The sequence below is a fragment of the Mustela nigripes genome, chromosome 2 (genome assembly GCF_022355385.1).
Source record: "Mustela nigripes isolate SB6536 chromosome 2, MUSNIG.SB6536, whole genome shotgun sequence".
NCBI lineage: Eukaryota > Metazoa > Chordata > Mammalia > Carnivora > Mustelidae > Mustela > Mustela nigripes.
This window is the reverse complement of record NC_081558.1, coordinates 164,288,859-164,303,182: the sequence shown is the minus strand read 5'-3', so window position 1 is coordinate 164,303,182 and position 14,324 is coordinate 164,288,859. Positions and strand designations below refer to the sequence as shown.

At 38.9% G+C, this 14,324-nt stretch overlaps 1 protein-coding gene across 6 annotated transcripts in view; it reads right to left on the bottom strand.

Moving 5' to 3' along the window:
- CD47 (CD47 molecule) overlaps positions 1 to 14,020 on the bottom strand; it is a 45,564-nt gene extending 31,544 nt beyond the window's left edge. For 4 of the 6 annotated variants that reach the window (XR_009402563.1, XR_009402564.1, XM_059392023.1 and 1 more), the window contains exons 1-2: positions 13,835 to 14,020; positions 1,914 to 2,261 (exon numbers count right to left, since the gene is read on the bottom strand). Coding sequence is in view for 4 of the 6 variants with exons in the window: in XM_059392023.1 (XP_059248006.1) it covers positions 1,914 to 2,261; positions 13,835 to 13,877 (391 nt within the window). In the remaining 2 variants the exon portion in view is untranslated. The remainder of the gene's footprint in view (positions 1 to 1,913; positions 2,262 to 13,834) is intronic. The other 2 variants (XM_059392025.1, XM_059392026.1) reach the window with 1 other exon arrangement.
- Positions 14,021 to 14,324: the final 304 nt, after the last annotated feature.

The window sequence follows — 14,324 nt, the reverse complement described above, 5'->3', positions numbered from 1 at the left end:
CACAAGAAGTAATCACTGGCAGAAACTGGGCAAAGTGTAGACAGCACCCTTCTGTTCTATCTTTGTAATTTCCTATGAACCTTTAATTACTCCAAAAAATAAAACTGAGTGCAAAGTCAAATGTCTGAGACCTCCGGTAGAGTTTTCTACATTATCTGCAACAAAACAGTATCTTCTCTTTTTAATGTCCCGAAAGGTAAGTACAACTCATTTTTTAACAGGGTACTTTGAAAATAAAAAAAGATAAAATAATCACACTTTTATAAAATTATAAACTTTGTCTTCATCTCAGATATTGGTACTTCTTCCCCAACCATCTTCATTCCAGCATCAAGTCTTTCAAATTTCATATCTAGAGCTTAAAGGTTTGCCTCTCAATGACTGACACTGCACTCCAAAATCACTGCTTCTCCCTGGTCTTACTTCTTCATTCCCACAGAAGTATACATTCCTTCAGAAAAATTTCAGCTAGGTATCAGATTATATAATTCCAGACACTGTGTTTGAATAATTAGACCCTGCTGAAAGGTTCGCATTTTTTTAAAAAGCTCCTTAGTCCAAATAAATATAAAATAAAAGTTACAGTGTAAGAGATTTTCTAGCAGAAATGTTTTCCAAATTCTGCCAACCTGCTCTAAGCTACCTCCTACCCATTTCTCACTGTACAGAAATCCCTCTCCCAATACCCCAGGCCAGGTTCAGCAACTTGCTATCTCACTTCATAAAATAAACATCCGAGGAACACAACCAACATTTGCAAAGCACCATGGCTGACGTAGAACTTACACACAAGAGATCTTAGTTGATGCTGGTTACACTGCAGGACACAAAAAAGCAGGGATAGATTTTCATCCCTACCCCAGAAATAGGTAACCTGAACCCAGATAATAAACTTCTCAAGATCACATAGGCAAATAATTAAGTTACAGAATAGGGTACAGAATTCACTTTCTGATTCCTAATCCTAAACCATGTCAAAATATTCCATCAAATTAAACAGCCCACTCTCAATCTGGTAACAGGCATTTTATAACCATGAACACTAGAAGAATAGAAGGCAAAGAGCTGATCCAATTGAATTATTCTGGTTCCATCTAAAGCAGAGGTTCTCAAAGTATGGTCTAATCCTAAAATCAGTCATATGTCTAGTGATTGTAAACAGATATTTCAAAACAGAAAGTCATAATGCACTTGTATGTAGTTGAAGAAATCAACTGGCACTAGAAAGAATAGAAAAGAAAGCAGGCTGTTTACTTCAGCTAATGACTGCTTTATACAACTCACCAAACCACGTTTGTGAAGAAAGAGCAGAATCATGGTGCTATAATCAAGGCTGAATTCAAATACACTGAATTGGATCTCTAGTTCTTCTAAATCTTGGCCAGTGAAAAAACACCAAAGCAAAGCTAAGCATAGGAAACCTCAAGGACTCATCCATGATAACCTGATTTTTTAATCTCCTGATTCTCCTTCTAACCTATTCTCTGCAAACGGGACATAGCTGAGACTTGTCAACCTCTGATCAAAGTGTAAGGTTAAAAAAAAAAAAAAAGACCAAACAGTTGCAAAGAGACTGGAAAATTAATCACATGCAATAAAGTACTCTTGATGGCAGTAAACAGAAATGCAGAGTAGATGACCTCAGGACTGCACCCCAACAGAAGAGTCCTTGGACCAAAAGTTTGAGAACCACACAATATAAAATTAACCAACCACAAAGGAGGTTCACTCTGAAAAGTAGAAAAGGAAATAATACAAAACACATGAACTTAAAGCTATTAAACATTATATCAGCATTTATTATTAATAGCCAACTTTTTGATTCAAAGGAGTATCTAGGCCCATTTACCCCTTTCTAACAGGACCAGGATGCTACAAGACAAATAAATGGAAAGCTTTTGTAGAAATCTTACCAATTCGGTATTTTAGTTCTATGATGGTTTCGCCTTCTCTGCTTAATTCAGTTACTTCACAAGTATAGTTTCCTACAACAGCTTCTTCCTTATCCATCTCCAAAGATGCAATGCCAGTTAGTAATTTTTGTGGTATGATTTTTGTACTCTTAAACTTATCACCATGAGTGGTCTTCTGTAGAGCTCCATTAAAGGTGAAAATGTCTTTTCCTTTTAATTTCCACTTTACATACATCTCATTAATGTTTGTTGCCTCCACGTTATTAACAAAGCATGGGATGATAACACTTTCGTTGCAAGCAGTGTATTCTACAGATTTGGTTATGTTAAATATTAGCTGAGCTGAACCTGAAAAAGAAAAAGAAAATTGTTTCATTTCATTATAGAATTCTATACAAGTTGTTACAAATCCTTAAGATAAAGAGCAATGTTTCACTTGTTCATTTAAGCAAACAGTGCAACTACAGAGAAGACAGGCAAGGTGAAAAAAATCCAAATTATTTTAATATTAATGTGCACAGCTGGCAGACAACATTGTAACTTTTCCTTACTCAATCTCAGTAATACAAAGTATACATTACCATATATCTTGGGAATAAATTCAGCAACCCTGTTGGAACATGCAGGTGTAGTATCTAGCTTTGGAAGCTTTGAAGTAATCATTACCGCCTACTGATATATATAGAAAAATACTGTCCGAACCATGAAAAATTTTTAACAGAAAATCAAACTAAGTATTATATTTGGTATATACTTCCTCCAAATAGAACTTGCTAAACTGAGAGGAAGTTTATTTCTATGCTTGTCTTGCATTTCCAAAAAAGATGATGGGGTCTACTATACTTTAATACAAAAAAGTAAGCCAAATGAATCACATCACATCTCTCCACGAGGATGGAAAGTCAGAATGCTAAGGAGAAAAACATTCTCTGTGGCTACTTTCCCATTGCAAAATACAGACAGCAATAGTCATTTTGTATGTAAGTATTAGGAAGTATTATATGCAACATAAAAGCATTTTCCTACCCCTATATTTCACTGAAACCATGGAAAACAATTTCCAAATACATATTACAGGTATTCTTTCCTCCTAGGAACCATAAACCACTTAAAAAAAAAAAAGGCTAAGAAACAAGTTAATACCAAGAGAGAGCAGATACTGCTAATAATAAATATACTAGTCTTCTCTTATCCACTTATCCATGGCTATGCTTTCTTTGGTTTCTGTTACTATTGGTCAACCACAGTCTAGAAGCAGATTATCTTCCTTCTAACACATGGTCAGACAATCTATAGTACCCTAACTCTAGGTCACATCACATTGCCTACAGCCTTCATCTCATCAAGTAGGCATTTTATCATCTCACAACTTCGTAAGAAGAAGGGTGAGTATAGTACAATAAGATATTTTGAAAAAGAGAGCGAGAGACTATATTCACATAAATTTTATTATAGCACATTGTTATAACTGTTGTTTTATTATTAGTTATTAATGTCAATCTCTTACTGTACCTAATTTATAAATTAAATTTAATCATAGATACATACAGAAAAAAAATATGTAGTATTGGTACTATCTGTGGCTTTAGGCATTCACTGGCAGTCTTGGAACATATTCCCTACAGATCATGTGGACTACTGTATTCTATCAGTTCTTCTCCGGAGAATAAACTATCATTGCCTTACAAAAGAGGGATTGGAAAAGGAGACACAATCACTTACCTTTCATCTAACATGTATGAGAATATCGGAAAAATTATAGCTGTTTTCCTTAATGTTCAGCCATTTAACAACCCTTTTACCTTAGTAATTAGCAGGCTTCTCCCTCAAAAAACAAAGCACTAACAAATGCAAATAAAACATCAACTTCCGTAGTTCATTCTTAAGATTTCTTCTTTCTACATTTGTAAAATGGTAATAAAAATCAGGAGTATCAGATATTATTGTCCTAGGAACATAATTATTATTCAGTAACTTCCCAGTGTGTTGAATGCTAGGATGCAGAGTGGAATATGAAGTGGACAATGTTCAGAAAGCCTGAGTACAAATTAAGCAGTTCATTTAACTTTTCTATGCCTTGGTTTACTCTCTGTAAGAGGATCAAAAACGAACAGTGGGCTACTTCGTAGAATTGTGGTAAGCATCAAAGGAGAAAAGACCTGGGCAAGGGCTCTCTAACAATACCATGCTATGAACATGAGGGGCAATACTATACAAGTTAGGTGATACAGCATTTTAATGTAATGATCTGGACCTCCTCTGATTGGCAGGTCCAAACTGTGTTATTTCTTCAAAGCCTTGGGCCTGTGAGTTGTCATCCCTGAGCAAGAAGCGCTGGGGGTGGAGAGGGGAGGAACTATAGTGTTTGAAAAGGAGAGAAGTCGGGTGCCTGGGTGGCCCAGTCAGTTGAGTGTCCTAACTCTTGGTCTTGGCTCAGGTCATGAGCTCAGAGTTGTGGGATCGAGCACCATGGCGGTCTCCACACCGAGCACGGAGTGTGCTTGAGATTCTCTCTCTCCTTCTGTTCCCCCCCCCACCTCTCTCTTAAGTAAATAAATCCTTTTTAAAAAAAAAAGATTTTATTTATTTATTTGAGTAAAAGAGACAGAGCACGTGCGCGAGTGCACATGAGCAGCAGCAGGGGAAGAGGGAGACAGTGAAGCAGACTTCCTGCTGAGCAGAGAGCCCTATGCAGGGCTCAACCCCAGGACCCTGGGATCCTGACCTGAGCTGAGGCAGATACTTAATGACTGAGCCACCTGGGCGCCCATGAATAAATCTTTTTTTAAAAAAGGAAAGAAAAAAGTACGATGCTGGAATCAGAAAGAAAAGAGTTAGTAAATATAGTGAAAGGTTTTGAAATGGACAGAAAGATTCCTGAGTGCCCTTTCAATGGAGTACTGGAAATTGTGTGACAAATTCCTTGGGACGATCTCATTCTGTAAGGCCCTATGCCTTTTACTGTGTTTATCTGTCTGAGCTATTTTATAATTTTGGCAAAACTGATGGCAATGCAAATGATTCATGTCCATAGAGATACAAATAAACTTTGTTCTGCAATTCACTTCTCCCTGGTGGAAGAAGAGATTTCAAAAAAATCACGTTTTATTGCCCTGAGGATAATACTGCATCTATTTGAAAATTCACTTCACCATTCCTGATTGCCTATAAATATGTCTGTTCTCTCAATTTTCTTTTAAAACTGAGATGGTTTTATCATCTTGCTGGTTTACTTGTTAATTAACACGTGAAATAAAACCTTTGATACATGGTCATTTTGTATTTGTTTGAGTCAAGATTTTAAAAATTATTTCTAAAAATTACCCTTTAATAAAAGAGATACAAGTGAAGAGCTCAGTTTTCTTAGCAAACTTTTTTAGAAGGCTCTAAGTAAGAAGGGGTTGGTGAAAACTGGAGTTTCATCTTACATTTAGAGAATGAATTTTCTAAAAAATCAGAAAGCACTAATTGCACTGCATTTTTTGTTGCAATAGAACAATCTTATAGCTGAAGCAATTTAAGTAGACTAAATACTATCAATAAAACTCAAAGTAAAACTGACCTAGATAAGCCATAACTTGAATAGCCCTTGTGCTAATTAATAAATAAGGGTAGTCCAAAAATGCCACTCCACCAGCTGTTAATGCCAGCTTCATCCTCTATAAACATTTATTTAAAAAAAAAAAACTATTAAACAGTGAAATTATCTGATTTGGGTTTTCTATCTTCTGCCTAATGCTTTCTGATGAAACATCAAAGTGAAAAAAAAAAAGATTTAAAATATAGAGAGCAAATAAAAGCACATAGATAATTAACATGAATAAGGAAACTCTGAATAATCAAGATAAGCCTCTAGCAGTCTAAATCAGATAGGAATAGATAAATATAACTAATCATCAGTGATGCAAGAGCTACAGATAAATTTACAAATGAAATGGGGAAATTATTTTATATAAACTGCCAAAAATACTGGACTTCACAACCTCTGTAAATACAGACCACCAACTGAAACCATCTCCGACCATAGAACTGAAAACAGCTATTATATGTTGCAGAGAAGGCTCAATACACTGTAGTCACAGCACACAAGTCTAGCTCTGAAAACGTACAAATGCAAAAAATCTTTATTGAGAATTACCTGATCTGAAACATTGTGATAGGATGAGGGGATACAATGACGGAAAAGAGCGGCAATTATCTTTTGGAAGCTTTCAATTCTCATTTCGAACTATGATACATACTTTTTGTAACAGGAAATCCCAAGTGCTATCCTTCCGTATGAACAAAGTGCTATAGATGGGCAGGAGAGTAATCAGTCTTACAGAATTCTAAGGAAATTTGCATTGCTACTAGGGGAACAACAGGAGACTGTCATAGCTCCCACCCATCTGGGCCTTCAATCATTTATCTTTGTATATGTTCCATGCAAAACCTCTCTCTCTCCTTTGTAACCCTTAAATCACTCCCCTTTTGCAAAAGCTTATCCTATACTCTCCAAAGAAGCCGTATTTCTTGAGCCCTTTAAATGAGAAACCAGAAGCTTCCAATACTTCCTACCTATATATTTAACTGCAACCCCAACTATCCACACCCTCCTCACCTTCCTCCTCTTCACAATTGTATTCGTTCATCCATTAGTTTACATTTCTGCCTCCACACCCACTAGTCACCCCAAGGACTTTCCCTAGTTGATTATTAGCTTAACATCCCCCATGCCATTCACAGGTTATTTTTTAACATATAAAAAATACTTAAATATTAGTCAACTTTTAAAAAATTACTAGTACTTGTCTATCTCTTCCCAAGCATCCTAAAACAATCATCTAAATGCATTTCTTCACCTCCTATTCACTTCTTAAGTCTCTGCCACATGGCCTTTACCTCTTCCTCACTGTAACAGTTCTTTCCAAAGCTGCCAATAATCCCTTGTGAGAAACTGAAAGTGCACGGTTTACTCTCTATCTCGAATATTCTATAGCTCCTGGGCCAATAGGCAGTTCCTTTCTTGCTCTTATCTCTTGGCCTCCGATAGCTCTTGATTCTGAATTTCCTCTTACTGCTTTGTCCACCCCATAACAGCTTTCTTCTTCATTGAAATCTAGTCCTTGACTCACAATAAATATTAGTGTTCCTCAAAACTCCATATACAGACAGCAGTGCCCTCTTCCCAACCCCCGATGCCTAGCTTTCTCTCTTACTCCACAGTTAAACTACCTACACACTTTTTGTTTAACCAGGCCCCACTTTCTCCTTAACTGCAGACCTGGAAAGTCAACTGTCTGCTGTGTACTTCCACTTGGATGTACTACAGTTAATTCAAAGTCAACATGTCCAAAAACCTATTTACCCTCTTCCTAGCCTCCTCCCAAAACCTCACCATCCAAAGTATGTTCTATTATCTATCAGTCAACCAGACTTGGACCTAATAAGAATTATGGTAGATTCCTCCCTCTCCTTAGTTATAAACAATTTGTAGTAGGCCCAACCTATTTAATGATTCCTCAATTCAATGTCTGCTGTATGTATTAGACATTTATCATCTCTCTTTTGAGATATTGCCATAACCTCTTAACTAGCTCCCTACCTCCAGTCTCAATGTTTTCCCATCTCAGTCCCAATGTATTTTCCACAGTTCTCAAAATAACTGTTCTAAATGCAAATGTGAACTCTTCTGCCTAATATACTTTTATCAACACCCCTCTCCCTGTTTCAAGCTAAATTCTAAGTGCATTAGCATGGAATACAAACTAGGTCCTTCAAGATCCTGTCCAGCCCCACCTCCTGTATTCCTTCTTTTCCAAACTAAGCTCCCATCATAATGACTTCCTGCAATTCTATGAATATGTAAATGCCCTTCATCTCCATCCATGCCTTTGGACATGCTGGCAAACACTTGTTCGTGCAGTGTCCAGGTAAGAGCACACACTGTGGAATCAGACCTGGCTCAAGACTTGCACTTTCTCCTTGTATAACCACTGGCAAGTTATTTAACCTCTGTAGCTCAGTTTCCTCATCCACAAAATGTGAACTGAAGTAGTGTATACCTCATAGAGACTCTTTGAAGACTTAATGAGATAATAAATATTAACTTCTTATTGCAGTATTTTCACATATATAGGAAATGTTCAATAAATGGCAGCTACAGTTTGCTAACTTTGGTTCTTCCTGCTAGAACCCAAGGGAGATGTTCAATCCTATTCCTCTTCCCTACCACTGCTCAATTATATTCATTCCCTCCTTATTGCTCTTATTGTCCCCTGTTCAAGTGTTGTCACTGCACCTACTACTGAATCTTGAAATTACTATTTTACTTAACTGATTTCACCATTAGGCTCAAAAGGTAGAGAAACAAGGATAATGTCTTCATTTGGCATCCTCTGGATCCAGGGTCTAGCAAGCACAAACCAGTACATTCCTTATAAATGTAGAACATTTAAAGTATGAATACCAAGAAAGGAAAATTGTATCAGAGAGGATTCACTCTTCTTCCATATGCCAAGAAAATCCTCCACTACTTCTCACTTCAATAGACCTGATTATAGAATGGAGAAGTTACATAATTTAGTAGAAAATCTTGATCACGTCAGTTGCAGATTGCATGGATGAGTTTCTTAAAAATTACATGAATGTGTTTAAGAATGATCTTCCTAGAGGATGACGTTTAAACTAAGTCTTGAAGGATGAGTAGGAATTATATAGGAAAGGAAAGGCTTTCTAGGCAGAGTACATAACATGTGCAAAGGAATGAGAAAAAGTGAGTAACTGGAAGCAGAAGATTCTTCAAGTGAACTTTAGGAAAAAGGGATGGTTAAGAAATACTGTAAAGGCTTCCCTGAATGCCATTCGGAAGAACTGGGACTTGATAATATAAGCAAGAGCAAAACATGTGGATTTACTTGCATTTAAGAAAACAAATAAAAAACCCAGCAGCATGAAGGGTGAACTAAGGGCATGAAGGGAGATGGGAAAGGGAGACCCATCAAGAGATCACTGTAATAGTCCAGGTAATTGACACCTGGAGAGAAGGCCAAAATACTATAGTAAAAAACAAAGAACATCAACATAAGTTGGATGTGGGAAGTAAGGGAGAAGAGGAGGAAAGAATTAAAGTTGTTTATTAAAGTATGAGTAACTGGTTAGATTGTGGATTTTATAGAGAAAAGAGATTTTTGGAGATCTACAGGGGAATAATCTTTCAATATTTAATAGGCTGAGTATTAAACTACCTGTGGTAAGATGAAATAAGGATGTCCTAGACCCTAGGACACACGGATCTGAATTTAAGAAGAAAGGTCAGAGCTATGAAGACTTGGGCATCACCAAGATCACAGCTGGTAGGTGAAACTGTGAGCATAAACAAGATTGCAAAGAGAGTCCCTACAAAGCAAACACAGCAGGAACCAGAGATAAAATGTTGAGGAGCACCAATATTTATAGGAAAACAGTTAAAGAAGAATAAACCACGGAAGTGAGAAAAAGAAGTGAGAGCAGCAAAAAATACCACTGTGGATATCAAAGAAGGGTCTTCATGTGGACAAAACAGATGTTAAATAGTATGAGTAAAAACAGCCTCTAGATTGAAAACTACATCATTATCTTTTTTTTACCTACAACAATGTCAATAGACTGGTGGGATCAAAAGTCAGATTGCATTTGGGAAGTGAATAGGAGGGAAGAATGAAGAGGCATTCTCTTTCAATTAATTTTGCAGTGTAAGAAAGCAGAGGAGAAGGCAGCAGCTAAAGTGTAGGCACCAGGGCAAAGTTTTTTGGTTCTTCTAGTTTGTTTTGTAATATGGGGTAAAACTTGAGCATGCATGCAAGCTAAAGTAAAGAAGCCCATGGAGAGGGAAAGATCTATGATGAAAGAATGAAGAATTAAGCTGAGTTGGGCAGGTCTCCAAAATGGTGAAAGTGAAAGAGCTGTAGACAGGTGAACCTTTCCTTGGAAAGGTGAATAGGTACACTTCTGAAACTGAGGGAGGAAAGAGAATGAGAAGGTTGCTTAAGAAATTATAGATAAGTTTAGTAATGGTGGGAGGGAAGCTGAGAGAGTCCACACCACACATCACTATTTTTTGCAGTAGAGTAGGAAGTTAATTAGCTGCTTGAAATGGATGTTCAGGAATGGGGAAGAAGGCCAACAGTCACTGAGGTAAATGAAGCAAAGCTCATGAACAAAGATACCTGCTGAAAGAGAATCCTACCACTTTTTGCCATCAGATTAAGCCCCTGTTATGAAGAACTAGAGTCTTAAACTGAATCGGGTTACAATGAGGGTCAAAAAGGGAGATTCAGACAACTCTCTCCTCAATAAAGACCAAATAAGGTCTAGGGTAAAGCAGGCATGTCCACAAGGTGTTTAGTTCTGACTCAAATTCCCTACTAGATTTAAAGTGGTCTTATAAGAACAGAAGTGATAAACCTAGAATTACAGGGGAGACAGCAGTTTCAAGTCAGTAACATCCGGAATTATGGGCCTCCATGCATTTAAAATATACTAGATGTCACCAAGAGATAAAAACAAACAAACAAAAATCCTTACGCTTTGTAAACTACATTTTAAGTTACTGACAGGCATATGGTCTGAAATTTTATCTGTTATGCCCAGGAGGGCCTTGCACACTGCTTAGAACATAGCATGGGCTCATACTAGTTTGCAAAGGAAAAAGGAGTTTCGACAGACCCCGCACTTGCCAAATGCCTTGCCTTGCCTTTAACCCCCTAAGAGTGACATGTATTCAAATATGCACATTTATTCTCTTAATTTGTATCTCAAAACCTGGGGCTAATCAGATTCCGAGTCTTACCTAACTGTCCCATAGATAACAAATGCAATATTCAGAGGAGGGTATAACTATAATTTCTGTTTCAACTCTGTAACTACGAAGGAGAAAAATCCGGGTTCTCTTGCCTCAGTCTAGGAATATCAAGATCAAATTTCTTAGGTGCTCCAATTTTTTTTACTTTAGTACTACAGCAAGTTTAACAAAATTGATCCTACACTATTATTCTTGTTCTTTTATCATGGAAGAACTATCTGCACTAGGACACAATGTAAAAGTTACTTTATGACAATGCAAGAAAGAGTACATTGTATATCAGGCTGAGACACAAGGTGTCAAAATATGGAGATTTTTTCTTCTTTTTTTATATAAAATTTATATCTTTTTTATACAAAGGCTAACAGCAAAAACCTTAAAGATGGCTAAAATGATTATATGAAAACTGTATCACAAAAAGAACATTAGAGTATTAAAAGCAATGCTTATTTGGCTATAGGTGAATGCACATTAGGAAATGCAAACTGGTTTAATAATAAGAGTGATTACTGAGGACTTGAATATTTATCAAACTTAGGAAAAACACCTATTTTTCTTCTTTAGAACCTGGCCTTTCAAATCTCCATTAACAACTCAGTGGCAAAGATAAAACATCTGCCAAAATACAGATGACAGCATGAGCAAGTGTCCTAATGGTAGGCATTTAGTGTAATGCTTTAACACACTGCCTCTAGACTGCTGGGGTGGCCCCATAAATAAATACTTTTAAATAGGCATTCACTTCCTTAAAATGGCAACTCTTGTTTAAGAGTAATATATTCCTTAAGAGGAAAGAAAACATTTTCTTTAAGCAAGACAAATCACGGCCAGACTTATATAATAAAACTATTTTCTAATTATGTGTACTCTCGATTTTAAAAACTCACTTCGAACAAAGAAAAATTATTCAGCCAGTGAAAAAACAGTCCATGTCACCATCATTATTTAAGTCAAGTTTTATTTGCCAGTTACTAAAAACTACTGAAACTACCAATGTGCTTTTAAACAAAGTATAATTGGACTTATAGGGGATGGGAGAGGAAAGGTACGTAGTAATTCATTCTGCAGCTTATAAACCAATAGGGGGGGTTGCAGTTTGCCTGTAAGTAGACGGAAGGAGCATTTCAGGTAACTTCTTTTGCCTCAAAGGTCAACTGAAACTGAGTGGCTTCCAAAAAATGCCTTTGATTACCAATCATCTATAAATGAAACTGAAAGCAAAATCAAACTTCAGGACAAATAAACACACATCTGTGACTGTTTTACTCATTTTGAATTCTAAATTCAGTCTCTCAAATACCCTGGTTGATAAGGACTTGTGTTCTGAGACGGTTATGGTATTTTCATACCTGCCTTTTTAAAAACTACATATTAAACACACAAAATCCACTGTATCTTATAACAAATGCTATCACTTTCTGTTTTATAGTCAACACTTCACAGAACTCAAATGTATAATGCTTCTATTGTGCTTTTTTTCAGGTTATTATTAAGTACAATGAAATACTATAAATTGTGAATTCTGTGACCATGTAGGGAATTGAGCACATTAATACTGCATGTAAATGAGTGGTAATTATATGTGACTTAACTATTATTAAACAAGGCCTAGCCCCAAAAGTACCATTATAGCAGTTCTTTCCCATCTGCTTGAAAACAGGACCACTGTTTTTTAATATATGATTTACATTTTTTATTCTTCAGACTAGCTTTGATGCCAGCAGCCTGAATTTGTGATCTTTTATTACAAATTTGTAATTTGGTCCAATACGTAGACTTTCTGATCATACAACAGGTTTCCGAAAGCAATATTTTCGCTATAGTAATAGTAATGGCAATAAGCCATTAATGATGATGACAAGAAATAGTACCTTATCTAATGATCACCTCTTTATAATAAAGATATCATCAACAACTCCAACAACCCAGGATGTTTCAGAGATTGGAGAAAGTGGTAAGCAAAGATTTAAGGGCATAATGGAAATGGCTTGAAATTACAAGCGTTTATAAATGGCACAGTGAGGCTAATAATCAGTTTAAAATCCAATTAATTTAGCATTCTAGAATTAAATGTAACAATTGCGTCTGCTACTCAAATTCAATACTGAATCTTACAAAAAGTTCACATAAGGCTGTATAGATGTAAAGCACGACAAGCACTGTAGAACCACGAAAATTCCTATTCCTTACTTTTTACAGACGAAGCACACATTGCGCGCGGGGGGGGGGGGGGGGGGTAAAGGATGCCAAATGGGGGGGGGCAACCGCCTTTGGTATTGAAAGACACCAAATCCCACGCTGTTGCAAATACGTTTTGACTGGAGGGTATAGTCTTCATATTTCAAGCGAAATCTGGATTACTATTAAAACGGTTCACCCAAATAAAGTGGAAAAATTTGAACGTACAATTTGGACTGTATTAAAGTGGTTGATAGGGCGTGGGGGGTTGTTGAGTTTCCAGGTAGCTTATTTCTAGGGTTTAAAAAAAAAAAAAAAAAAAGGCGGCCAGAAGATTCTTCTGATTAAATGCTTGGTTGGAAATGCAACTTAATTGTTCCTTTACGTTTCTTTAACTCTATATTCATGTAGGAGGGCAAACAGGAGAAATCCCGTCTTGCAGACTTCTCCAAAATGCGCACTTCTATCGCAAGAGGCCCGGGCCCTCCCACTCTCCCTCCTTCATCCCCAAATGCGTTTGAGCACCGAGGAGGAAGAGGGGTGCAAAAGAGGGGGGCCCCTAACAGTTGCCAACCCTCGCCTCTGATCGCGCCCTTTCTCTCTACAGTTAATTTCTGCGTGAGATGCACGGCTCAGAACCTTCCTCGGTGTGCATCTGGAGGTGGAGTACGGGGGAAGGAGATAAACCCCGCTCTCACCCTGGGGGAAGAGGAAGAGGAGGGAAAGGAAGGAAGGGGGCGCAGGATTACCCTCGGGCCCTCCTACGTTCGCACCCGGAGCGAGCAGGGCCCGCGCGTCCCGCGCTCTGACGACCCTCTCCAGAGCGCCGCCGGGCCAGCCGGGGCACAGCCCACACACCCGCGGGGGCGCCTCGGGGGCGGCGAAACACGAGCCTCCGAGCCCGGGGAGAGGGGCCACTCACCGCAGCTCGCCGAGCCCAGCAGCAGCACCACCAGGGGCAACATCTCAGCGGCCGCCGCGGGGTCGCCGCCGGCGCCGCCGCAGGTGTCTCGAGCAGCCGCCGCAGCTGTTACTGGCAGGATCGGCCGCCTCCGCCGTCACGGGCAGGACCGGACGCCGCCGTCCGTCACAAGCAGGACCCGCCGCCCAGGCTGCCTGGCCGCGCGCACGCGCGCTCCTGCCACCCCACGCCCGCTCCCCCCGCTTCTCCCGCCGCGCGAGCCGCGCACGCGCACGCGCCCCCGCCCCGCCGCCGGGACTGTTGACGCGACGCCCTCCTGCCTTGCGGGCTCCAGTCTCCGCTCCAGTCCGCGCCGACGAGGCCCGGATCCGAGTCCCACCCAGGGGCACGCGCCGGACGCGCCGGTCACGTCCCGTCACCCCCCCGCCCCCAGCCCCCAGCCCCGCGGTCTGTGTGCCAGCCCGCGTCAGGAGGCTGAGGGCTGAGCGTG